This window comes from Haemorhous mexicanus, chromosome 8 (assembly GCF_027477595.1).
Source record: "Haemorhous mexicanus isolate bHaeMex1 chromosome 8, bHaeMex1.pri, whole genome shotgun sequence".
NCBI lineage: Eukaryota > Metazoa > Chordata > Aves > Passeriformes > Fringillidae > Haemorhous > Haemorhous mexicanus.
This window is the reverse complement of record NC_082348.1, coordinates 24,218,258-24,245,083: the sequence shown is the minus strand read 5'-3', so window position 1 is coordinate 24,245,083 and position 26,826 is coordinate 24,218,258. Positions and strand designations below refer to the sequence as shown.

General features: G+C 44.4%; 2 protein-coding genes across 2 annotated transcripts; one reads left to right on the top strand and one right to left on the bottom strand.

Annotated features, from left to right (window-relative positions):
- Positions 1-791: 791 nt before the first annotated feature.
- On the top strand, positions 792-10,449 carry LOC132330630 (uncharacterized). Its single transcript, XM_059853227.1, has 8 exons — positions 792-1,118; positions 1,878-2,053; positions 2,316-2,378; positions 2,980-3,074; positions 3,615-3,943; positions 4,533-6,449; positions 7,625-7,751; positions 8,503-10,449. Exons 1-8 carry the CDS (start codon positions 977-979, stop codon positions 8,729-8,731), a joined length of 3,078 nt encoding a protein of 1,025 aa, XP_059709210.1. The 5' UTR covers positions 792-976; the 3' UTR covers positions 8,732-10,449.
- Positions 10,450-10,670: 221 nt separating this feature from the next.
- IDH1 (isocitrate dehydrogenase (NADP(+)) 1) lies at positions 10,671-26,641 on the bottom strand. The gene is made up of 9 exons (XM_059853230.1): positions 26,529-26,641; positions 23,647-23,774; positions 21,872-22,163; positions 20,018-20,123; positions 17,291-17,468; positions 16,752-16,903; positions 15,538-15,678; positions 13,178-13,340; positions 10,671-12,678 (listed from the first exon to the last, which is right to left on the bottom strand). The coding sequence occupies exons 2-9, from the start codon at positions 23,766-23,768 to the stop codon at positions 12,585-12,587; spliced, it is 1,248 nt and encodes a 415-aa protein (XP_059709213.1). The 5' UTR covers positions 23,769-23,774; positions 26,529-26,641; the 3' UTR covers positions 10,671-12,584.
- Positions 26,642-26,826: the final 185 nt, after the last annotated feature.

The following is a 26,826-nucleotide window of genomic DNA, read 5'->3' as shown; positions in this document are numbered from 1 at the left end:
TTGTAGCCAATGAATATTAATGCCTTTGTTTACCAAAATGTATGAATGGCAATAATTTTTGGTAGTCCTCATGGTGACTTAGTGGATTTGACACCCAGCACTCTTTTCTGTGCGGAATTGTACAAAAATCAAATACCTCACCTCTCTGTGGGGACTGGCCTCTTGCACACCAGGTAAAAGAACCCACTCTGGGAAAGCAGACATGTTTTCAGCAGCTTTACCCCAATGGTACCTCCACTGTAAATTGATTTTCAAAACATTTGGCTGTTTTTCCTCTTTGTGTCATTTCCTTAAAATATTTAACATCATCACACCAGCACACATAATGTCAACTTCTTGAAGGCAAATTCAAGGGTGTCTGGAAAACAATGCATTAACTTGGACACAAGTGTGAACTATGTACGAATAAAAGTAATTCCTTTTAACGGTCACATTAAACTGTCTTTGTCACAGCTGAAAACTACAAACCCTAATTTTCGGGTGGCCTACGTGCTTCAGAAGAACCTTCGGCCTTTCTTGAGGCGTTCCAGCAGCGGGGTAGCTCTGTGGGGCCGGGGCCGGTAGCAGCGCCTCAGCGTTGGCCGCTTCCAGCGCGAAGGGCAGCGTGGCTGCGGCGGCCGGGAGAGCTCCTCCGGCCCCGGCGGCGGCCCGGGCGGCCGGATAAGCTCCTCCGGCCCTGGCGGAGGCCCCGGGGACCGGGAGAGCCCCGGCGGGGCTCAGGGGAAGCGCCACTCTCTGCCGCCGGCCCGCGGGGCGGAGCGAGGGGCGGGCCGCCCGCCGGCCGCGGCTTTCGAAAGTCGCTTGGCGGGCAGGGCTTCCTCTTCGCCCTCGTCCTCCTCCTCCTCCGCCGGGGGTACGCCTGGGGCCGGGCCAGGCCGCGGCGCCGTTTGTCGGGGCAAGTGCGAGCCTTGGCCGGTGAGGGCTTGCGGAAGGGAAATACGGGTGCTGACCCCGCTCGGTGTCGCTCTCTTCAGCGATGGCAGCGTGGGAGGCCGCCGAAATGTCCTTCTTCAGTCTGAGCGACGTGAGGGAGCGGATGCGGGAGAAGAAAAAGGGTGCCTTGAGGACTGCGAAGTTGAATGCCTCGCTCGCATCGAAAATCAAAACGAAGATCATCAGTGAGTATATTTTGCGGCGCGGTGTGGACAAACGCTGGCTGCTCTGTCAGCTTGTAACTGGGCCTTTGGCCGTGGCATGGGAGTGGGCAGCAGTCCCTTAGCAGAGCTCATGTGCTGCTTCTCAGCTGCTCCTCTGCCCGGGGGTTTTGAGTGAATCCAGTGCCCTGCAGATGAGTGTCAAGTGCCATGCAAGGTGCCCAGAAGTGTATGAAGTATTGTAGTGTATATGCAATCCCCTGCGGATCTAGGCCAACTGGCTTGTTTTTATGGGGTAAGTAGTGCATAGATAAGAACAGGAGATAATTTGGACTACCTTTTAAAAACTCAGAAATTTCCATTACTTTTTTTAAATTGCTTTGAAATTATGAAACAGGGGTCCAAATTTACTCAAGGGCAACTATAGAGGAAAACAGTTTTTTCTCCCATTTTTTGGATGGTGATGAGGACTTACCTTGTGGTGACTTATTCAAAGCAAGGAGCATATATTTTTAAACTCAGCACTTCAACCATGCCATCATTCATTAAGAATTGAAGCAGTAGCTTTCTGTCTCAGTGTGAGCCACTGAGGATGGAGAGGGTGTCTGAAGTGTTGTGTGTTATTATGGAAGGATGCTGCTAATTTTGTGAGGGGGCTATTGAGTTATAGAGATCTGAATCTGAGGAAGGCTGATCTAGGAAGAGAGAGAATTATGATGGTGGGAGAAGTATGGGTGAGACCTTGGACGCTGATGATGTGTGATACTGCTCTGTCTCTCACAGACAACTCCTCCACTATGAAAGTCTCCCTAAAGCAGAACAATAAAGCATTGGCTCTGGCCCTCAATGCAGAGAAAGCCAATGCACAGCGGCTCACCCAGGAGAAGACCATCCTACAGAAGGAGGTGAAGCAGTGCCACTTCCAGAACGCTGTGCTGCGGCACAGGCTCTCCTTCCTGGTATGGCACTCACTGTGGCTGGCATGGGGAGGGGTGGTAGGCAAGGTGAGCTGCCCTAGCATCTCAGCTGTGGGAGGATTGAGCTGTTGCTGTTGAATGTCTGGATTCTCAACATATCAAAAAGGTTGCCATTCATTTGCTTATTTTTGTTTTCAAGCTGTGTTCTCCCCAGAACATGCCTCTGGCTAGTAGCATCCTTGTTGGAATAGACGTTTTGATGTAATGTCTTTATGGCTTCTCTCTCTTTATTACCTCAACACAGAATAATATGTTGAAAAAAATGGAGAATCTTATGGCTGCAGTTAAGATGGCCGAGCTGTCTGAGGTAAACCATGGGAAACCTGAGCACACTGCTTCTGGGAAGGGGGCTGTCTTTTTCTGTCTTTTGCTTTGTGTTGCCTGCTCACTTCAGTGTTGGATGCTTCACCCATTTTTCTTTGCTTGCTTGAGTTGTGCTGGCTACATGCTGGCCAGTTTGGTGTTAAGGATTTCCAGGGTAACTCTTTGTGTAGGAAAACTACAGTTTTAAACTGTTTTCCTCTGGATTATTTGCTGTATTGGGCAATAGGCTTTTCTGTTCTGACAGGTTGTGACTTCTTTTCAATTTCTTTTTTAAAGTATGGCCATGGCAACTTGGGATAGGGAATAGGACACTTTCCTTGTGTCCTGTCTCATGGGTGGATAGGAAAATACTTCTGCTTCCTAGTCTCAGATTGTCTGAACTAGTTTAACTTCATCCTTCGGCTGTGGAGACACAATCTGATTCTGCTGCAGTTTATTCCATAATTTATTCCATAACGTGAGAGGGCTGCTGGCAATACTTTACATACTTTCTAGAGAAACTGAGCTTCTGCTGTTTCTGTGCAGGAAGCTGCACAAGGGATTTCAAGAACTTTAAGTCACTCTCCTATTTCTCTTCTTTCCAGTTCCATATAAATTCTTCATCCTTGTCCAGTGGCCAGAAGAGCATCATGACTGAAGATAGCTGGGCTGATGATATTGTAGATGGTCAGCTTCTGAGGTGGGCTTTAAAATGATACCACCAAGCTTGTCCTGAAATTTCTGTATGTTAAACTTCTTGTGTTTTATGTGTGTGCCTCGTTGCCAGTTTCATATGAGATAGCTTCTCTGAATCACCACTGCTTGATGCTTTCCTTTATTCTGTCTTTTTATTGCCACTCCTTGTCTTGTTTGTCCTAATGCTGAGTCTGTGCAAAACTAGTCTTTTTAGCTCCTTTCTTTGAGATTGTGTTACTTTTAGGCAGTTTTCTCTTTATAGCTGCTGAGTACAGCAAGATTTGCTTGAGCGAGTGAGTGCCATAGCTGGCTACTTTGATGTTTGGTACATAAAAATGCTTAATAGTCACCTCCTTGTATGATGTAAGCTTTCTGGAAAGATGATCTCTTAAAGTATATTTGAAGTCCTGTTTCTTCTCTGTGTAGTCTCTGAAGACAGGGCAGTCCTTGGAGCTGCCCACACGTGGCTTGTAGTCAGTCTGCTGGATTCTGGGGCCTGTCCTGTATGAGAAACGTGATCCATTCTGCTCTTCCTTCTCACCAGGGTTACACAGATACCCATGAGAGTGCCCATTTCCAAGCTGCATGATGCAGAGCAGCAAGCTGGCAGCTCCACAGCACTACAGACATCCTCAGGAGAACTTCAGAGACCTGCTTCTAATGCAGGAGAATTTCAGAGACCTGCTTCTAGTGCAGGAGAACTTCAGAGATCTGCTTCTAATGAGGCCCTGAAAATTGCGCCTGTTGCCTCCAAGGATGCTTTGCCACCACAGCACGATGAGAAGTCTCAGTTCTGCCAGGAAGAGAATGGCAAAAAGGTGACTGAAGCAATGGCAACAGAGGGGGCTTTTCATGACTCTCACATATTTGGAGGTAAATTTGCATCTCTTGCTGTTCTTCTGGTATGACTTTGTGTCTGTCTCAGAAATACGTAAATGCCATTGCTCCAGTTAGCTTTCAACCACAACTCCAATAGCTCCTAATGACTGGTATTAACTACATGCTCCACTGGGGCTGTTATTACTGGAATTATGTATGTCCCAGAATCAGAGTCTTCAGAGGGATATGTGGTGTGTTTGCAGTAGATCAAACTCACAATTCAGGCTTTTTGACTATTAGGCACTGAGCTTGCATAAGACTTTTGGAGATGTCTGAAAGTGCAGAATCTGACTAGGTTCACCACTGTTTCTTGTGGATTTGCCATATAAATTATAACTCTTATACAGATCAAAAGTGTTCCTGGTTAGGCAATCTTGATTTGGGCTGCCCTTTTGTTCAGAGAGAAGCCAGCTAAGCAAATGTGGTGCACAGTAAGTTGGGGGAATCCCTTTCTCAAAATCATGCTTTTTCTATGCTCTGGATTTGTGGCAGTGTATGGAGCAAGGTTTTTACTGGTATGGAGAAAGATGGCATTTGCCTGCTGCATTTCTCAGCCTTAAACATGAATTTTTCTTTCCAACAGAGGTCTTGTGCAGCACTGAACAAAATCCCAACAATTTGCCAGCGCTTGCCCTGGAAAGTCATACTCTTTCATATGAGGCTGATGAGATGGCAAAACATTTTTTTGATGGTCTCTCACAAGGGCACGTGACTCAGAGGAGAAAGCGTTCCACCCTGTTTGCTACAAGCACTCCATCTTCTGCTCTGGATATCTTCCCACATGTCAGTTCCACTCAGGCAGCTTGGGGTAGTACTGCACAGGACAAGAGCAGCTCCAGCAAGAACAACACACAGCAACAGCTGCGATCTCCCAGCTCCCTGGCTTCACCTGCTCAAACTGCTGTGATTTCTCATAGAAACTCTGTGGGTAAAGAGACCTTTTGTGAGCAGCCACAGACAAAAGAAATGGTGTGTGGTGTTGAAACGGACCCTAGCTATAGCCAAGTCCCTGAGTTTGTTTCTGTAAAGGTTAAAAGCAAAGGTAAGTGTAAAACTGGAGAGAAAAAGACTGTTAAAAAAGTGAGAACAGGAAAAAAGAAAACAACTGCAATTAAAAACAATGCAGAAAGTAGTCCTGACAGATCTCAAGGTGAAGAGCGTGCTCAAAATGCAAAGCTTCTTCAGCCAAAAGTTGCAACACGTTCTAGTGAGACTGAAGTCTGTGAGATGGGGCAGAAGGTGTGTGAGGGGGCTTTTGATAGGAGGAACAGAGACTGTGGTGTGGAGCACCATTCCCACTCTCCTGATGGAGTCCAAGACTTTGGAAGTACATATGAGGTGAATCCAGCACAGCTGCAGGGTCTTGAAAGTGTTGACTTAACGCAGCAGGTTAAGAAGGGACCTATCTTTGAGATGCAAAGTATGGAGAGCTTGCTAAAACCCCCAGTTCATACCTTCTCAAGTCATGAAGTTCCCTCAGGTGATTCCAGTCTACAGAATTCTACAAAATTCTCCAGTGTGAGCAGAAAGAGCATCAGACAGAAAGCCAACAGAAAAACTAGAGTAATTGGGCAAAGACATGATTCTGATGAGGAATATCTACCAAACATTGTGATAATACCAGAGTCCAAAGCTGAAGAACGGCCTAAAAGAAGCACAACAAGCAGGAAGAGTACTGCCAGGAATAGCAATTGTGATCAGAGAAAGGAAGTTAATGTATTTAGGCCCTGCATAGATGTTCAAGGAGTAGCTAATGAGAACACAAAGGATTTGCCAGGTAATCTAAAACAGCGCAGGGAAACATATATTGTCCATCCTTTGAATCTTGCAGGAAACTTGGGTTGTTTCCAGACAGGATCTAAAGGGAGTGAAAATCTACCTCCCAGGTCTGTTCCTGGGAGCAAAGTGAGCAAAATCCCCAGAGCTGTTAAGAGCAATCAAAAGAGCAATAAAAAACAGACAGGGGGCCATCAAGAAAGTGGGCAAGGGGAAGTTGACCACAACATGAATGGTTTGACAAAAGAAGCCTCTTGCAAACCCAGGCCTCAGCAGAAGAGGAGCAATCCTCAACCTCCAGAGACTGATTCCCTGGCCAGAAAAAGTGATGGTGCCAAGGTTCTCATTGGAAGTTCCACAGAACTTGCATCCAAGCAGACAATCCTGATGGAGAAGTTTTCCTGCATTAGCCATCTGCTGTCTGAGCCAGGTGATGTCCTGGAGGAGCAGCTACCTGAGATATCACTTGCAGATAGTCTTACAGACCTTTCACACAGTCTTGAATCCTCCCATGTGAGCAGTTCTGCCGTTTTGTCTGTCAGCTCCAGACTTACAGAAGTACCAGTTTCCAAGAGCTTAAGTACTGAGGGTAACAGAATGCCAGCAAAATCTCCTGTTCAGTTGAAAAACTCCCTGATATTTAAAGAAAACCCTGCAGAAGAAATACCTGGGGAAAGGAACCAAGTCCAGTCATGTTCTTGGAGCTCACCTTCACAGGAACCTGGTAGGTGGTAAGATGGGGAAGGTACCTGTGTTTGGAGATGAGGGCAAAAACTCCATGCAACGAGTACTTATATTTTCCTTCCTCTCTTCTCTTTTTTCAGAATTAAAGATCAGTTTCTAGTACACCATTTATGTTTCCACTTGTGCTGCCCTGTCATTTCTGTGGCTCCATTTGCTTCTAGTTTATCAGCATTTGTATAAGAATTTCTGTCCACTTGTCCATGTGTAGATAGTGGGACAAGACTAGCAGCATTTGCTGAGTCTTGTTTTACCACTCTTGTTATCTACAGGGCATGCCTATTTAGAAAATCAAGTATTCAAGCACTTAAAAATCTAACTTGATGCTGACCCTGCCTACTAAAGTCAGTCTGTATTATTGTGGCACAAAATAACAAGAAGGAAAATTTTTGGTCCAGAATGGTTAGTGCTGCAAGATTTCATACTTCTAAGGTGATACCTTCACTGGAAATTAACCAGGATCCAACCTAATTTATTTTGGTTGTGGGTTTATTTTTTGTTTGTTTGTTTTTAAAAGGATTTGGAGGGTGCATCCCTGGGCTGGTACTAAAATAGTTAAGCTGATCCTTTTGGGGAGTTTGCTGTTAGTGAATACTCTGTAAAGAGTAGTTCTGTGGGGTATTTCTTTCTGTAGCTGTTGACAAACAGGCCTGTTACAACTGAAGTGGGCTGTGCTTTGTAGAGAAGGAGGAAGTTTGTTCTTCTGCCCTCCTCCTTTTGGCTGACTCCACTTGGAAAGGTGCAGTGACCACTGGTCCTGTGTCTTGCTGGAAGTCAGTAGGTTGCTGGTAGGTTGGTTGTGTGCTATAAGCTTGCTGTCTTCTCCAGGCTGTAAGCTCCTGAGCATTACAGCTATCAAACAGAGTTTTTATACAATGTTTCTACTACACCAGGGCCCATGATACTATCAGTATTAGTGGTTTTTCATTGAGGGACCTAATTTGATTTATGAGCTGACTTTTCAGGAGCAGGTCTGGTATTTTTGGATTAAAATGGTCTCCTGAGTTTAAGGGTAATATGCTTAGATTCTGGATTGTGCATGTTCAGAGAAACCTGGTAATGCAACTCTTTTTCTATTTGTCAGCTGTTATTTCTTAGGATATCTGGAAATGATTTGGAATCACTTTGATCAAACCATGTGAATATCTTCCTTTGCAGATATCAGGCCACTACAGGACTTGAACAATGCCAGGGTTCTGTCTCTCTCCAGCTCAGAGGAAGCATCAGGGCGCTCATCTAGGCGGAAACGGAAGCCAACCTGCTACAAAGAGCCATCAATCAATAGGTTGGGCTTAAACTATTCATTCCAAAGACTGTTCCCATGCTGCAATCCCTGCTCTGCTCTCATATACTAACTCTCCAGGGCTGGACCCTCTGCTGCTTTGTTCAAAGTTCTTACCCTTTGTGTTCTGTGACCCTCCTCTTTTGCCACTGTGTGGTTATGCCAAAATTCTGCATCAGTACAAATGGATGTTTAAGCTTCTGGTAACAAGCTACCAAAGATGTTTTCTTACTTGTTGAAATGAGCACATCTCTTGGCAGACTGCATCTATGGTACTCCAGTGCTAATGATGCAGTAGCACGAGGATAAAATACAGGCTAAAGATAGCCTAGCAAAAGCCCTGATTTAATTTACATTCTGTCATGACTAAAATTTTAGACACCTGAGTAATACTTTCCTCCTGAGAGCATCCTGTATCTATATTCACTAGCAGATATACCTAAACAAATAGCTGCATCTTTTCCCTAGGAAACTGTATGGCTATTGCAGAGTCATGTACTCCTAAAATGACATCTTCATAGTTATATAATGTTACTGGGTGTGTTTTTCCCTGCAAAGTGTCCCAGTTTGAACTTTCTGTGAATAGCTGGTTATATTGCACCAGAAAGTACTCTGTATTGGACAGGAAACAAACTGTACCACTTAATCATCTTATGGGGAAGAACTGCACTAAAATTAGAAACTTTAGGGACTAAAATCATACATGAATTCAAGGAATACTTGATGGTTCAATGTAACCCTTTTGTTTCTGTAGGAAACTGAGGCAGGGTGACCCATTTACAGACACTGAGTTCCTCCACTCTTCTCTCAACAAAAGAAAAATACCTGTCAAAGCCAAGGGAACGACCAAGAAGATGAAAGAGAACAAAGAATGGCTTCCTGAAGAATGTCTCAGTCCCAAGGCAGGCAAGTTGGTAACAACAGAAAGGATTAGCACAGAGGTTAAAAGCAGCCCCCAGGCTCCTAGAAGCTCACGCATTTAGCCACAAGGCTACAGCTTCAAACGCAGAGGCCTGAGCAAAGATGGAGATGGCTGCCAAGGCAGCTGAACTATTCCATCTAAGGCAACCCAAGGACCAATTTGACAAATTGAGCTCTGTGCCATGAATTTCTTCTGTTTTCAAATCTTTAGGATTTATGGGTGGGGAAAGTGGTTGACACAAATTGATGGATGTCTGTTTTAATGATGGGCATGGCCCTTATGCGCTGTATGATTAGCTCCTAGCTATCTTCTGCTTTCTTCATGTTCTCTGCCACTGTCTGCCATGTAAAGCTCCCTGCAGCAGAAGATGAACTCTATACCAACCAACATTAAAGAGTATTGGAAACACAGGGTGCTTAGGACCAGACCTAAACATGTCTTGTCTTGAACATTCTGAGTATTGCTAGAAGAAGGGTTATCAGAGGAGAGGGTCCTGGGGACAGAGCTGTTTAAAGACATCTCCCCTTTTCCTGTCACTCCTTGCACTTGTTAAAAAGTACTTCCTTCAGCATTCTTATAGCCCCTTGAGGTACTGGAAGGTGTCATAAGGTCTCCCTAGCACCTTCTGTTTTCCAGGCTGAACAACCTCAACTCTCAGTCTGTCTTCATAGGGGAGGTATTTCAACCTTCTGGTCATCTTTGTGTTCCCCCTCTGGCTTTGCTCCAACAGGTCAATATCCCTCTTAAGCTGAGAATCACAGAGCTGGATAACAGTACTCCAGCTGGGGTCAGTTGTGTTTCAGGAAATCCTTTACTCATCCATTGCAGTACCCACTGGCTTCAAGCACTTGTTTTTTTAGGGTCTGCTGGTATAACTTTGAAGGTTATTGATTTTAAATGTTTGAGAGTGGTGGGGAAAAGAAGGGATCACACCAGTCATAAAAGGGAAGGAAATGTGCCTGTCTGGAAGGAGGAAAAGTGTTTCCTCTTTGTGGCAGAGCAGGGAGAGGGCTGCTCTTTTCTTCTGACCATACTTACTCCTTCTCCTTAGCACCTCAGCAGCATCTATCAGTTCATGAGGACAGGCTGGGTCTTGCTGTACTCTGTATTCAGAGGACTCCAGAAGATGGAAACTTCATTAGTACAGGTAAAATAGTGTCATCACCAGTCAGTAAATGCTACAACATAGCTTACATTTAAGCTGTACCCTTAAGTTATTAAAACTAGGAAACAAAAAGCCTGAGATTCAAAAATGCCCTCTTATTTATTTGTTCAGTTTTCTGGAGGTTACCAAGCTTTCTCTGGTATTCTGTAACTCTGGAAGCCAGGTAGGAGCTAGTAACACTTATAACACTTGTTATAAGTGCTGTTGTATTAGTACCTGCCTGTATTGACCCACTGATGTCAGAAGCCAGGCCAGGAACGTAGATCTCCAGGTGTTCCCAATAATTGTTTTCATTGCCTCTATGGGTCAGAAATGGGACTTTTTCCAGCTGCACTCATGTGCTTGTGCTAATAACAGAATAGTACAGAATAGTAGATTGTATTCATTGACATTGAGGTACAGAGACAGCTGCGAGCAAACACAAGGTAATAATAGCTGTGCTTCAAACACAAGGTAATAGTAGCTCCTTTAGTCTAACATCCTAATCACCACCTCTAGCAGTCAGCTGGAGGGGGAGTTTGTTCATGTGTAACCAGTTTCTGTTGTGCTGAGCAATGATGTATCAGTTTCTGTTACTCTCCAAATAAAATTTCAATGCAAGTGGTATTTTCAAATTCTTGTATACTACCTGATGCTTACCATGACACTACACATGACAGCTATGCCTAGGCTAGAACAAGTTGAAACTCTATTCTAAGAAAGGAGATACTTTTTGTTTATATCACATTCCAACAGCATGCTCCAGCCTGTACTAGACTGTGCTGAAAGCTAGTGGAGTCTCTCTCTGAGGCAGTTTCCCCATATTTGCCAATCACACAAAGGAAGGAGACACAAAGAATGTTAGTTGGCTTTTATTTTAGTTTGAATTAAAAATATTCCTTAAAAAAAAAAAAACCAACACACAACCATGGATGGAATAAGTTTTCACAGTCATGATAGGACCTGCTGTAAGACAACTAGGGTAAGTAATAGCCCAGACAGTTGGAGAAAAGTTTGCACCTTTATGAATTGTGGGGTGAGGGAAGAGGTTAACAGTTCCTATGCTTCACATCCAGTCAGAAGGAGCATAACTAAATGCATGGCCTGCATTTAGACACTGCAGCATGGCTTTGGTAGGCTCTTAGCCTATAAGGCTTGTTTCCAGCATTTACTAAGTGCTACTCAAACGCTACAGTCCTGACGGTAGCAATGGAACCCAATCCCTTGGTATCAGGACACTGTGCTCTGGTTGGCACCACAAGATAAATTCAGGAGGGCTGTGGTAGAGCTGGCATAGCCCTCTGAGCTCACTTACACTCACTGGGAAGTACTCGAGAGAGGAGGATGGTTCTCCTTCCTAAGGTCTGCTGGACAGTAGGTCACTGCTGGTTTCACCAGAGCTGTGACACAGACTGGCCTTCAGACTGAGAGGAACAGATAAACATAGATCAAAGTCACAGAGAAAAACCTCAGGTCTGCTGTGAACAAAACTAGGAATCCAGACCCATATCGAGCTTTTAAGCAAATTCATCTGCTTAGAAAAAGTAGGGCTTAGCCTAGCAGCTCAAAGGGTTTCAGAAAACATGATTTTCTAAAAGTTTAAAAAGTGTCTGTGTTCATTTTTATCTAGTGTTTGTAAAGTTACACAACAAAGCAAGACAGACCCAGTTATGCGAGCAATAACAGAAAAGCCAGGTACACGTTTTCTCAATATCCTAAAGTTCCCATTAACTGCTGTAATTTTTTATTTGATGGGGCACTTGTATCTGTTTATTCCTTTAAAGTGTCTGGAGGAACTACTGCATTGGCTGCATCTACCAAGTACCCCATATTTATTTCTTGGTCCTTGACATTTTTCAGGCTGAATTTCAATTTCTGCTTCATGTAATGCTTCCTATTATTGTTGTTGCTTTCCCACCTTTTCGTGGGAATCTCCTTCAATTAGAGTATCATCTATAAATTAGTATAGCTTCACATCTGGAGGGAGTGAGACTGTAAAAATTCAGCAAGATTGAGCAATCATGGGTGAATGTTTGTACCCTGGAGGGAGCCTATTAAAACACTAAAACTGATGAGAGAACAACTGCTAAGAAAGCAAAACAGGAAAAAAGAAAACAACTGCAATTAAAAACAATGCAGAAAGTAGTCCTGACAGATCTCAGGATGAAGAGCGTGCTCAAAATGCAAAGCTTCTTCAGCCAAAAGTTGCAACACGTTCTAGTGAGACTGAAGTCTGTGAGATAGGGCAGAAGGTGTGTGAGGGGGCTTTTGACAGGAGGAACAGAGACTGGTGTGGAGCACCATTCCCACTCTCCTGATGGAGTCCAAGACTTTGGAAGTACATATGAGGTGAATCCAGCAGAGCTGCAGGGTCTTGAAAGTGTTGACTTAACGCAGCAGGTTAAGAAGGGACCTATCTTTGAGATGCAAAGTATGGAGAGCTTGCTAAAACCCCCAGTTCATACCTTCTCAAGTCATGAAGTTCCCTCAGGTGACTCCAGTCTACAAAATTCACTTTTCTTGAAGAAAGAAACCTCCAGTGCCTGTGCTTTGCAAGAGGACTCAAGTGTGATCAGATAGAAAATCAAGAGAAAAATGATTAACTGTGCAAAGAGATGATTCTGATAGGAAATATCTGCCAGTGTGATAATACCAGATGGCCAAAGCTGAAGAACAGCCTAAAAGAAGCACAACAAATGAGACAATGCCACTTACACTCTGATGTAAGTGGGAGACACTTTCTTAGGGGAGCATGAGTGTAACCCATGCCTTAAGCTTTGGGCATAGAGGCCAGCTTCCGCTTCAAGTTTTCAGCCAGCTTGTCCATGAACTCAAAGGTGTTCAGGTAATCAGAGCGTGTGACACTGGCGGGGGAAACAAAACAAGACAGGTATTAGTTGTACAGACTCAAATAATCAATGCAGAGGAAGACTGTTCAAAGAACTCTGTGCTTTGCCTCTAAAACCAAAAGAACTCTCTCCTACTCATAAGGCTAGGGCTTTTTGCCATAAGGCTCTGGGAAGAGGTAGCCAGGGGATATTTTACAGTTATGTAGGTCTTCTTCATTTATTAGGATCTGGCCACCATAGCTAAACTGTCATACAAAACATGGAAACCTTTGCAGTTCATTCTTTACTTTTTTCTCCCATTCATTTGGTGCAATAGCAGGGAGAAAGCAATCTGGACCAAGTTGCTTGGGTCAGGGAGTGTCTAATGTTCATTTTACAGCACTGGGTACAGGAAGTCCTGTGAGACAGACTCCTGTTCTTTACCATACTAAAAATAACATTCCAGCCAATGCTGTTCAGAACCATGATGTAAAACAGCCTTTTCTAGGCATAGCTGGTTATTTCATACACTTACTTAGGCAGGCCTTTGATGCAGGCAGCAAGGTCCTTTGTCATGAAGCCAGATTCAATGGTCTCAATGCAGACTTCTTCCAGGGCAACTGCAAAGTTCCTGAGGCTAGTGTTGTTGTCCAGCTTAGCTCTGTGAGCGAGGCCTCTTGTCCATGCGAAGATGGAGGCTGAGAGAGAACACTGGGTTATTCTATCTATCCAAAACTTCCTGAAAGTTGCTCTAAATCATCATGTGGAACAGTAATTGGATTTTTTAATACCAATAAAATGGAAAGCAGACTGAAAAAAAAAAAAGATACAAAATCTGGTATGGGAAAAAACACTTATCTTCATTTAGGCATCCTTTGCCTTTTGTGGAACTCGGAAAAAAACCAACCAAAGCAGACCTCAGAAACTACTCACTGCCTCCAGTAATCTCTCTATGCATGTCATTTTATTTTCTTCCTGCCCAAGTCAGAAAGAATGACAGGTGGTAGGACTCTGTAGTTACAGAGAATATTGTGACAGAAGGGTGCAGTCCTTTTCCTAACAATATGTTATGCTCTGGTCTCTATGCAAATTCAGAGGATTCTTTCCCTCATGTCCCATTCCAAGTACCCTTACACTTCAAGTGTGTACATGGCTTGGGGTGTGGTTGGTTTTTCTGGGCCATCAGAAAGAAGAGCAAAATAAAAAACAACCAACCTAAACCTTAAGGCCTTGTGGCTATAAACCAATAATTTCTTGAAGAGTGAGTGCATAAAGGCTAAGTTAGGTCTAGCTTATTGCTCACACTCACTCCATTCCAGCCTGTTTTTTGCTTCAGGCTGTAGCTGTGTCTGTAGAGACCCAGAGAAGCTGACTTAAGTCATGAGAGGACTGTGGAGGTATATTCTCTTGCCTCCCCCTCAGGCCACACTGTGATCTGAGAAGTGCTCATTAGGCCTTGGCAAACCACACCTAAGCCCTTCTCAAGCTTATCAGAAACACAGGAACTAGAGGTGTCTAATGAGCACTTTTTATTTAAATGAACAGCCTTGGAAAGGTATTTTTCTTGCCTGAATAACAACCCAAGTTGAACAATATTTTTGTTACTGAACTTTCAAAGAAAGTTACTGACTTGAATTGCAGCCAGGATGGAAAATTATAATTAAAGCCCACTCTCTTGCAACCCCATAAACAGTGACCCAAAGTGAGACCCCTCAAGCTCTTGATTATAAGGAGCTAATGCATACTATACCCTACTCTCTAACAACCCTTTCAACAGCAGCCCAAAGTACATCTTTTGGAGGTCACAATTTCCAGAAGATACACATGGAATCACAGGATAGTCTGAGGTGCAAGGGACACAGAAAGATCATTGAATCCAACTCTTACATGAATGGATACAGGGATTGAACCACACCCTTGGTGTTATTAGCACCATGCTCTGACCAACTGAGCCCACCTCAAGAGAAGGAGCTAATGTGTCTCTCTTGAACACTGATAACTGGATGGCTGTAGAGCCAGCCATGGACTATTGGTACTGACATGCCATGGAAAAGAACAAGATTTGATTGGAAAAGAGGGGCCAGGTGGAAGCAGGAGAACACTTTTCTGTGAGAAAGCACCACAACATAGTACAGTACAAGCACAAGAATGAATGGCAGCAAGTGGGCATGGAGCATAGGGTGGGATTGAGACCAAAGATTCCCAAAGTCCTCTGACCCCTTTCCAGACAGGCCTGAAAGAATGGACTGCACCTGAGGACTAATGTACATAAAAAGGTGCCCCCCTCTCCCCCCCACCCCGGCCCTCCCAAGCCCAGGTGGTGCACCCAGGGCCCTGGACATCTCAGCAGTCAGACCAATGCAACTGGATTGCCACTTAGCAGCTGGATCAGCACTGAAACCAGAATTGGAATCCTCTCAGCTGGATCAATGCTGTAACCAGGACTAGTGATCTATTTTTCTCTCTCTTTTCTCCTCTTTTTCTTCCTTTAATTCCCTCTTTTTTTTCCTCTCTATTTCTCTTTTCCTTCCTTACTTTCTTTAATTCAACTTTCCCTCTTTAATTCCTCTCTTCACTTTCACCCTGCCCCTTTATCCAAAACCCACTGCTGTGTGCTTATATAGTAGGTATTTCCATGCCATGTGTGAAATTTACTGATCTACTTTCTGATTGTTTGCAGCCCCTCTGACTTTTGCCATTACTTTTGATCAAGGGGCATTTAAGAATCTCAGGTACTTCCTTCCCCTTACACAATCTCTGGAAGAAAAATGCATTATGACCTGCAAGTTTGACCACTAAGTGGTACAGTTGTCTACAGAAAGGGTGTGGATGTTCTTACTCTAAACTTGTTCTTTCATGTGTAGAGGTGATGAAGGGCAGTGAAAAGCAGCTCACCAATGGGGTTAGTGGAGGTTTCTTGGCCTTTCTGGTGCATGCGGTAGTGACGAGTAACTGTCCCGTGAGCAGCTTCTGCTTCTACAGTCTTGCCATCAGGGCAGATCAGCACGCTGGTCATCATCCCCAGAGAGCCATAGCCTACAAAATACAAGTTTCAAAAGTTCAGTGTCTCCTTTTGGACAGCTCCCTCAAATTCCCCTTCATCTCCCCACCTACAATCCCCCAACATCTTCCACTGATAAAAAAGTCCCTGAACAGCAGAGCTGCAGTAGTGCTTCTGCAATTAATTGGCAAGTACACATCAAAAGAGCAGCTCATCTGAACACAAAGTCCAGCTGAACCATGAGATATAGATATACAGATATTCTGCACCATTTCAAGGAAATTAGTTTTCTTACCTAATTTGCTGGACAGATTTCTACTGAAAATGTACAGTAAGAGAACAGTTAAGTGTTGGGCTGCTTGCCTTTCACATAGAGTGATAGGAAACAAAACAACTTCTTATTAAGAGCATCTGCTCTTGTGAGAGGAACCAGCCACTTCTGATATTGGACATTCACACCAGTTCTAAACCTGCAGGTTTCAGAGATGTCCATGTTTGAAAGCTGCTTTGTTTAGCAGTCCTACACACATCCTTGTTCTGTGGGAGGCAGTTTAGTGGCACTGCCTCAGAAAGAGTGTATTACATAAAGCCACACGTCTCATCATGTGGATTCTGCATCCATATTTGTTTTGGCACCAGGCACCTTGGGTATATAGGATTTTGATCAAGCATTGCAATTATGTAAAGTTAAACATATCAATCTCTCTCTTTACACCTGACAGGTAGCTTTAGGTCCTGAAAGTTTTATGACTTTTCTGCAGAGCACCTGCCATCACACTCAGCAGCAGTTAGCTCAACTCAAGCTGTCAGTGACAGAACCAGCTGTCTACATACTGTCCATGAGACTAGAAAGCCTACCAGTTATCATGTGGTAGAAACTTCTCTCCTGTAAATAAATACAACTACAGAGTCTACATTCAATAGATTTTCTTATAAAAGCAAAACCATAATTTTTTGACTGCCTGATACCTCCATGACTGGCAACAAGTTTGAAATACAAGTTTTGAGACCCAACACAACATCCTGGGCCATTCCATAAGATGTGACAGAAGGACACAAGAGACTGCCACTAAGCCTGCTTCACTGTGGCACAGGAAGCACCTCATACCTTGTGCAACAGAGTCAGACTGCACATCCCCATCATAGTTCTTGCAGGCCCAGACAAAGCCTCCTTCAGATTTCAGGGCCTGAGCAACCATGTCATCAATGAGCCTGTGCTCATACCAGATCTTTTTGGCTTCAAACTGGGACTTGTATTCTCTAGAAAACAAAAACCAAAACACCTTGTCATACAAACGGAATTGCACAGTTTGTACATTGAGAAGTGCACAGAGATAACACTAAAACAAAAAAAAAAACCCTGCCTTCTCTTTTTTTACCTTGTCTACTTTGCTATAGCAAGGCTGATTCAGAGTCACAGAGGCACCCACAGAGAATCTGTGGCTTTATTAGAAGATATGGACACCACAACCACATTTAGCAGAGCTTTCTGCACTGAGTATTCTGTCTTGCAGGACAAGGGAGACAGAGATGGCATTCCCTGTGCCCTTAAAGTGTTGCTGAATGTCTGAAAAAGCAACTCAAGTCTGGAGAGGATGTTCCTGCTGCAGGCTTATGCACTGCAGTAGGAAGTACACAACTGATTACCTGTCATAGATGTCTTGGAAGATGTCTTTGAAGCGGCCATCGTATTTCTTCAGAATGGTGTTTTTGGTGCTCATGTAGAGGGGCCAGCCTTTAGACAGTGCCATCTGGAAGGAACTGTGGGCAAAATCCTTGATAGACTGGTCAAGATTGTACATTCCCATGGCTACACCACCACAGCCTGTTAGTGGAGGAAGAACAGATAGGAATCAACTAGATTTAGTTTTGGTTTAAGAATTTTGTTCTCCCCATAGCATACTCTGGCTGGCAGGCAGACTGATGCTCTCCCCAGGTGTCTTAATCTAGTTAATCAATTTAAGGTTGGTTCTTTCAGGAGAAGATTTGTTTTGTGCTATCAGCTCAAAGCTCCAGCAGTTCTGTGACACATGGATAGGAAGGTGGTTTTGTTTTACAGGCAATTACATGGTAATAATGTGATCTAATCCCTCTAAGAAGTTTTGTTCTAATCCAGCCTAAGTACTCAAGCACACAGTGACAGAAATGAATGTACCTGAGCTCCTATGAGCCATTTAAGTAATACAGTCTTTTTCTATCAAAGCAGCAGTTTGGAGTAGGAGGTCTCAAAGTCAGAAAGGGATGTGCTCACACTTTAAATGCTTTGCCCCTTCAGAACGAACTCCAGCAGTCAAGGACTGCTTTGCCTAGCTCAGGTAAACAAGACTCCACATGAATTCCTGCATTTTTTTCAGCATATGTGTGGCCTACCCTGCCTCTTTGATCCACCCACTCAGGCTCACTTCTAGCGAGTTGTGGGAAGAATGTGCCAGTGATGTGGGTGCTCAGGCAGGTCCGGAGAAGGCTCTGAGGAACTATCAGCATTCACATGACTTAGATTGTCTAAGGCATATGTGTTAGAGGCACAAATGGAAGTGTGATGAACTTGCAGCCCAGGTCATCTAGAAGAAAGCAGCACTCAAATCATGGCAGAGGATGATTGTGGGTGAAAGCAGGGTCTAGAGCTTCACGAGAAAGCTTTGTCATTTTCAGAGCACAACTGTATTTCTAGTTAAAAGTAGACACCATGTACTTAATTTTAAGCACCTCACTACCACCATCTATCTAGTTTTTGTACAGTATCAATATTAGGGATCTTTGTTCTAGAAACACCCAGAGTTTTTAAATACCTTTCCTAATATCCATTTATCCTTACCACCTTCAGATGGTTGTTGCTATATGAATATACATGCAAAATGAAGAGGGGAAGCCAGAGCAGGTTTATCTGCTTGCCAAGAGAGCAATGTCATTTAAAGTTGATATTGGCAGAGAATGAAATTCCTGTTGTTACATGCTATCCCTGTACCTTCCCTATGGAGTCAAGGACAGTTCAGGGTGTGATCAGCTACAGAGACTGTGTCCTTTGGAACCATGATTTCATGGCTGCTGGATGACAGCTATCAAATTGGAATAAAACAGTTATTTTCATACATGTAAAAGAAAATCCTTATTGCAGTCATACAATCCTACTGCCTCCTAAAAATCTCTTGATTCAGTGTCAAGGTTGAACATATTAGTACAGCAAAAAGACAAGTTTCCCTTAATCATTTGGGAGATATGCTGGCACAACAGTTATCTGTGGGGAGGGCAGCTCCCTAAACAGCAGTAATCTGCCATCTTTGCATTTCCCTGCTTTCTGCTTGCTGATGCAATGCAAAGCAGCAAATCAGACTGGCAGCTGGATGGCCACATATCTCCAACACAGGCTCACCAGTCACCTATCAAATGAAAACAGATTGGGACTGGCCGTGGAGCAGGTGAACTCCAGAAGAAAGGCTATGCAACAAGAGATGGTAGAGATGTAGGTTCTTATGAGCAAGCATGCCAGAGAAATCAAGTATTACAAAGGAGGGTCATATGTCAATCTTGGTAGCTGTTTGCCAAACCAACTGCACACAAACAAGGATGCTGTGGTTTACATGGTTTCATTTTCTTGTAGCTAAATAGATCACTGTCAGACTTTAAATCCTGAACCCTTTGATTAATGACAGACAGGAGACATGACTTGTATGATGTTTCCCTGAATCCTGCCCCTAGAGAAAACAGCCTGAGTTCTGGCAAGATGTCTGTAACTGCTTCCATTAACAAAGCCCAGCAATGTCTGGACTCTTCCTGAGCCTTGCAATGTCTGCAACAAGCGGAGCAGTAGGGAGAAGAGTGACACCAAAACCTTTGGGACTGCATCTATTAAAACAGTTACAGCCTATACAGTCAGGAGCATCCTTGCAAAATCCTCTTTCCACCTTACAGAGTAAGTGTTAATTCTCATTTCTACTGAGCAAATAAAAAGACTGCTTCATAAAAAAGGGCAAAACCTGCAAAGGTATAGAGATCAGCAAAACAAACTAAACCCAGAAAGAATTGCACATGGATTGCTCTCAAATATACCTCCCCTTAGGTCAAGCCTAGTTTACATAATAAGTTTGCCTCTGACCAGAGAGAGAAACATATATGCTGCTACCAGTCATCATATAGGAGCATGACAGATGGCCAATCTAGAACGATTGTGTTCTTGATGGGCCTCTTTGATCCCAGGAAGATTTCAAGGTACTTTCAGTACTTGACAAATAAATGAAGAAGGCTCAGACTTTCTCCCCCACTCCACCTCAAAGTCATATTTTACTATCAAAGAGATCTGACTGATAATTCAACGTTGAATTAAATCCAAAAATATCAGTATATCAGTTTTAATCGCTAATTAGAGAAAATACCTACTTTCAAAGTTATGGACCAGATATGTGACTGGTTTGCCTCCATCTGCAGGAGTGTAGGTCATCTCTACTTTTCCAGGCCCAGGTACCACAAAATCAGTTGCTCTGTACTGTTAAAAAAAAATTGCCATAATTTATCTATCAGGAAGAGAGAACCATAAAAGACAGTTCTTATTTGGGAGGGCAGGTTACAGAAAAACAGTTGTACTAAAAACTCCATTAAGTAGACTTTTAATTCAGCCATATTGTCATTGGATTATTTTACTAAAGATTAGAAAGACGAGTCATGGAATCACTTAGGTTGGAAAAGACTCTCAAGATCATCAAGTCCAACAGTTAACCCAGCACTGCCAAGAGCACCACTAAACTGTATCCTTAAATAGTCAGAAGTCTGCCTGTTTCAGAAACCATCTTCCCCTTTAGGGGAAAAAGCTCACAGATTCTTGGGCCCCATCAATTGGCAGAGTATGTACTTTTGCAGATGTGCTGAAGTTTTAAAGTGCAGAGTATTTAGACTGTTGTGTGGTTAGTGGATAGAAAGCCACTTCTCCCTGCCTCAAAAAAGCCATTCATATTACATCTTGTAAGTATCAGGGTTCATACATCATACAAGATGACATTTGAAAGGCCAACATGTAGTAAGTCTTTGAAGTTAAAAACTTTAAGTATTTAAATGCTGTCTCATTTTCCCAATTGTCCTGAACAGTACTATTTAAGGTTACATTCCCTTGAAATTTTTTTTCATGTAGTTTCCCTCCTATGGAGGGAATCTGTTCCCTGTGCTGTTCTGAAGTTAGTGTCTCGCTCCTATGTCCTTTGTATGTTCTTATATTGCTCCTTTCACTTTAATCTCATACTTCTGCAGGGTTTCAACCCTTTCCCTTTAATCCACTGTTTCCTATTATTATTTTAACCTTCTCAATTGTTCACAACCTTTAAAGATGTTGAATCCCATTTTTTTTCCTAGTGTCAGGGTTCTGCAATTATTTTCTTTTTGAAAATGTATTATTTTACCTTCCTATAGCAGGTAATTTAATGACTTGCCCTCAGTTTGCAGGTTTAGCCACCTATTTAAGCACTTGGCTCTTCTAGAAGACTTTTCTTTTGCCATGTTTGGTAGCTTTATAGCACATATGATTGCCCACGGAGAACAGTATGACTTATTCTTATCTTCCAGGCTACCCAGAGTACACAACACTGAGAATGGTTCCAGGGCTTTCCACAGTCTTGTACTACTACCATTGTCAGGGAAGTTTTGATAAAATTCCCTACTTCTGTACCACAGCCTGATGTGCCCAGGTCAGATACCAACTCTGCAGGTGTGCTGTGCAAGTTAAAGCAGCAGATCACAGTAAAAAACAAAAACAAAACCAAAAAACCAGAACAAAACCACACCCCCATATGGAAGGCAATTTTGCCTTCTAGAACTTCTAGAACTCATTCACTTTTATCCATTTTTGCTGTGAGCAATATTTGACACTAGAAAGTCCTGCAAAGTAAGAAGGTGGGCAGTGTAAAATAATATTTTTTAAGGATGTTCTCATGTAGGAAGGAGTGTTCTAGAGGTGAAGAACAATAACCTAGCAGAGTTAAGTGTCTAAGTACAGGCCTGTGTAATCCAATCACAGGTTTCTGAATGCTGTTTATACAGTGCCACTGCTCAAGGGAGAGAGGCATGAACCAGGCTCTCCCACACTTGCTGGGTGCAGTACAAATGAAGTGCTAGCACGTGTGTGCTCCCAGGTGGAATGCAAGGGACAGAGCAAGAGCACAGGGATGTCTAAGTCTTTGGAGCTCTATACCAGTCAGGAATAAGCCTGTTAAGACAAAAAGAGGGGCAAACACTGAAGTGACTCACTTGATCCCCATAAGCATGACGGCCAATGACAATGGGTTTCACCCATCCAGACACCAGCCGGGGAATGTTCTTGCAGATAATAGCCTCTCTGAAGACAGTGCCACCTAGGATGTTTCTAATTGTGCCATTGGGAGACTTCCACATCTGCTTCAACTTGAACTCCTCCACTCTGTTCTCATCAGGAGTGATAGTTGCACACTTTATGCCAACGTTGTATTTCTTTATGGCTTCAGCAGCTTCCACAGTTACTTTATCATTTGTAGCATCACGATGCTCAATGCCCAAGTCATAGCTGTAACAAACCCACAAACATGGTCAGGACTTCCCAGGACATTTGTTTGTGTTCAACAGGAAAGAAACAAGACCCCATACGTGCATGTGAGTATAGCTGCAGCATTCTGCCACAACTGAAGTTATCCCTCTTCCAGTGCAAATGCTGCTGGACTGGAAAAAACAGACTTACACAGTGACATTTCTCCTATTAGTGGAGGCTGGTAGGAGATGGGAGAAAGGAGAACTTCAGTTTATGGCTAAGGTTTGCTGCCAGCATAGGACAGTATCTCCTCTGCCTTGCCTTTTGAGTTTCCTGCAATGGCACCTGTCAGTTGAGGGTTTTCATTGAACGGAGCAGCAAAATCCCCAGACAAACATGAGCCTTTATTTCAAACCTCTTGTGCTGAAGGCTCTGGCTTCCCTCATGTACTGAGCACACGAAGCTACACTAGACTTAAAAACTGCTTTGACAAGGGACCCACAATCTTGCTCTGGAAGCAAAACTGCCAATATTCCTCTCAAACATCAGAGGAAGGTCATTTCCATACTCACTGTTTTAATAGCTTTTGGAGAACAATGGCTGCTCAGCATGGGACAGCCCTGAAGCACAGCCAGCTGTACATCAATCTAGCCATTGTGCTGCCTCAGCCAGGGGTTTGCTTGCCCTCCTCCCACCCTCTTTGAAAAGGGATGTTCTCCAGACTGTGTGCATGTATTATGCTGCTGGGTTCCTGTCTGCCTGGTTCCCAACTCCAGAAAGCCTGATGTAGGTGGCATACAAATGGCTCCAGTGGCAGGGGAAGAGGTCAGACTTGTGGGTTTAACTAAGGCAGATACCACTGAAGGCCTCTGTCCACATGGCTAGCAGCAATGTAGCTGGATACTTCTCTAATAATTATAGCTCAGTGGCCAGAAAAGGAAAAGATTATTTGTTCTGCTTGGCCAGATGCTATAGATAGCATGTCCCTTTTGCAGTACCCAGCTGCTAATATTTGTTATTTTCCAGAAGGGAGTAGAGGAGCACAGTCTAGCTTCAGGGAGTAATTGCAACAGTTAGCTCACATTGTCAACAGCAGAGCTGAGGCCTATAGCCATCAGGGCAGAGTCTGTGCCTTGCACACACCCTTCTCTCCTCTGGGCAGATCTTCAAATGGGCATGGCAAGAAGCCATAAGCCCACCAGGGGTGCAGGATGCTATGCTTCAAGTCAGGGACTGGCTGAAACAGCCCATATTTCTTCTCACTGTTTAGGCTGCAGGTTCATGCAGACTGTCCAGGTGCTGGAAACCCCAAGACACAGGAAAACAAAATACAGGCCATGTCTCTGAGAAACTTTCTTAGAGGAACAGTACAGGCAAAACTCTAATTCACAATTCAGCATGCACTGCTTACTGCTGTGAGGAACCCTGGAGGGCATGCTTCCCGTGCTAAATGAAAATCCACCAATACCTACTGACACATGCAAACTTCAGTACATTCAGCTGAATGTCACAGAGTCATTACCTGTGCAAATCCAGATCTACATAAGGAAAAATCAGCTTTTCTTTAATCAGCTCCCAGATGACCCGTGTCATTTCATCTCCTTGCATCTCCACAACGGAGCCTCCACGGATTTTTTTAGACATCTTGAGCTGCAATAGGCATAAAAAAAGTCCAACCCAAGTTAAAAGCTACCAACACTTGTATCCTGCATTTTAACAACATAACTAGGTGAGGCAGTAACATAGCAGACAGGATATCTCCAAAAAGTCTTAAAAATAACCTCAGTTTATCCTTAGTTTCATGCTACATGGTATTTTCCTTAAAGCCCCAGCTCCTAGAGAGATCTATGTGAGGATAAAAAGAAAGGTTAATATCTTGACAATTAAGGACATGGGCTTTAATTATGATTGGATCAAAAAAATTAAAAATATTACCAAATTCTTCCCACAAATTCCACAGAAATAGATGAGCACTGTTTACTTTTAGATTTCACGAGTTCTAGTCCAGTTACCTGTTACCCCACCTTTTTCTGAAAATCAGGGGTTAATGGACATGATTACAATGACAGCTCATACTGCTGAAACTATTAAGATTAATATGTTGTAAGCTTCTTTATTAACTTTGTCCCCCAGGAAGGAAGGAAACGGGTAGAAAAATCCAAGGCCTACACATCAAGAGTATTTTCTTGTGGCAAGCTTTATTACTACAGATAAAATAAATACTGGACAGATTTGTTTGCTGTAGGGAACAGAGGTTTCCCAAGATATTTGTGAACAAAGGCTAAAAAAAAAAAAAAACCAAACTTGAACTCTGCCCTTCTATTTGCACTTTGTTCTTTGTCAAGACAGCCTCAGAAGGCACTGAACTGCTCTAAAGTGCCCTTCTTTCCAACAGCCAGAGTTTCTTGGGTCTCAGCTGCGATTACGCAAGAGCTATGACTTGGCAAGCTCCTCCTTCAGACAGTTCCGTGCTTGTGTGCAGCTGCTGGGATACTACGGTGAGATAGCAAGCCCTTGTGCCTGAGGCTGCAGTCCCAGAGACCAAGGGCCAGGATTGACTCGATCCAGAATGAAGGGTCCTACTGAACACGGGATCTGTTCATCCAGACCAAGTCATTCCAAGGCAGGAGGCTTGCAGAGCAAGGGCCTCACATTACAAGCATGCTGGGAGACTATCCCAGGGTTAATTTTTTTTTAATATTAAACTAACTTGTGCTGCATTTCCAAAATCCAATCTATTAAACAATTTTAGTCTGGGAAGAGAGTAAAATTTCTAAGCTATGTTCACAGGATCAAGCTTTCCCGAACCTTTTAAAGTGCAAAAATGAAAAAAAAACCACAAAAAACCCAACAACAGTAACAAAAAACCAAAACACCAAAAAAGACAACCCCAAACAAAAAAAAAAAAAAACCAAAAAAAAACCCGCCACCCAAAAAATAACACAAAACCCTAAAAAAAAAAAAAATTGAAAAGGTAAAATAAGGCTGTTTTACTGAGACTCAGTTTAAAAGATAACTACTTCAGGCATTTGTATCCCTAACACAGAGAGTACCTTGGCTTATATTGGGCCTCTCTAGTCCTCAAGGAGAACTTGAACTTCAAATAACCTCACTATCTGAAATCAGTTTAATTATGCAAGTATTTTGAACCCAATTTTCAATTATGACTATCTAAATAATAAGGTCTGTATCATAGTCCATGGCCTAGGCACAGAATTACTACTGTGGGAGAGTTCAGTTTTGCTTTTGGCATAATCTGAGAAACAGTCTGATTCATTTAAGTAAAAATGTAGACAAGCACAAACCCAGAAAACACTGCTTGTTTTGTGGTTTGGTTCCACTGAACTAAGACAAATCAGACTATGTCAGTCATAGCAATCAGTTTGGCTTCAGAACCATTCGATGCTGCTGCCACGCAGAGAACACAAAGGTAGAGACACACCTCCACCGATGCGTGGGAACAGCAGCCTCTTCACCAGCTCTGACAGCATCCAATACGTTTGTGCGATCACGGCCCAGGTACTGGCACTCTTCCCATCCTCAATCACCAGTGCCCCCAGTTTCTCTATGAACTGGGGCAGTACTGCAGTAGCATCCCTTGTCTGTACACCAGTCAAGGTGCCGAGAGGCTCCTCCAGAGAGCACACATTCCCCAGAGTTCAACTTTGTCACTCGTCCCCTCTGATTTTATACTGAGCTGCCAAAATCCAGCAAGGTCTTTCCCCTGCAGCAGCTCTTCTCTAAATACACTTAACCCAGGCACACAGCCAAGGCAACTTAGAAGAAATCGTCTATTTCCAAATTCCTCTTGGTCCCGCGGAAGGGCTCGGGGCCTACGGGCAATAATTAACTATTGCAACAAGTCCGTAACTCCGGTGCACGGCCGATCTCCTTGGAGGAGGCGGCTCGCAGGGGGCACGGAGCGGGTCGCTGGCACCGACCGAGTCTCGGCTGCACTCGCCTCTGACAAGGCGATCTGGTGGCACACGGGGGATTTTCTCACCGGGCCGAGGGCAGCAGCCGCCGCCGCGGCCAAGACTGAAGCCCCAGCACTGGCACGGCCGCGACTGCGGCCACTCCCCAAGCGGGAGGGGACAGCCGAGGGGCCCCGAGCCCAGCCCGCGCCAGGGCCACCACCGACTAGCGAGAGACCCGAGGACTACGAGAGGAGACAGCCTGGCCCAGGACAGGGTGGGCGATCCCGGGGTGCAGTACCCTCAGCGCCTCAGCGACAGTCACGGCGGGCGGGGCGCGGTCGCGGGGTCCCGCCCGCCCCGAGGGAAAAAAAGCCCTTGAACACAATCGCACCCTTGGGGGACCCGCTGCGGGGCGCCGCCCGCAGGAGAGAAAGGACAAAGGGTGCTGTGCGGGCGCCGAAGCTGGGGCGGTGGCGCTGCCCTTTACCTGCAGGCCCGGTGCCGGTGCGTTCTCCGTTCCGTGCGGCGGTGCGGCGGCGCTGCGGGGCCGGGCCGTGCGCGGGGCCCTTTATGTGGCCGCGCCCCCCGCCCCGCCCGGCCCGCACCCGCGGCGCCCCCTGCTGGCCGCGCCCCCTGCTGGCGGCGCGCGGCCCTGCCTCCGGCGGCGGCGCGAGGCCGCTAGGGGGCGCGAGGCTGGCGCGGGGCCAGCAGCCGGGCCCGTCCCGGTCTCGCGCGCCGGTGCCCCCGTGCGAGGGCCCCGCGGCAGCTTGGACCGTGCGGTTGCC

Coding starts and splice junctions, on each gene's coding strand:
- IDH1 (XM_059853230.1), bottom strand. CDS start 23,768: ATGTCTAAAAAAATCCGTGGAGGCTCCGTTGTGGAGATGCAAGGAGAT. Junction 20,124..21,871: donor GTCATGCTTATGGGGATCAA/GTGAGTCACTTC, acceptor TTTTTTTAACAG/TACAGAGCAACTGATTTTGT. Junction 13,341..15,537: donor AACCTCCACTAACCCCATTG/GTGAGCTGCTTT, acceptor GTTCTCTCTCAG/CCTCCATCTTCGCATGGACA.
- LOC132330630 (XM_059853227.1), top strand. CDS start 977: ATGGCAGCGTGGGAGGCCGCCGAAATGTCCTTCTTCAGTCTGAGCGAC. Junction 2,054..2,315: donor GGCACAGGCTCTCCTTCCTG/GTATGGCACTCA, acceptor ACCTCAACACAG/AATAATATGTTGAAAAAAAT. Junction 7,752..8,502: donor AAAGAGCCATCAATCAATAG/GTTGGGCTTAAA, acceptor TTGTTTCTGTAG/GAAACTGAGGCAGGGTGACC.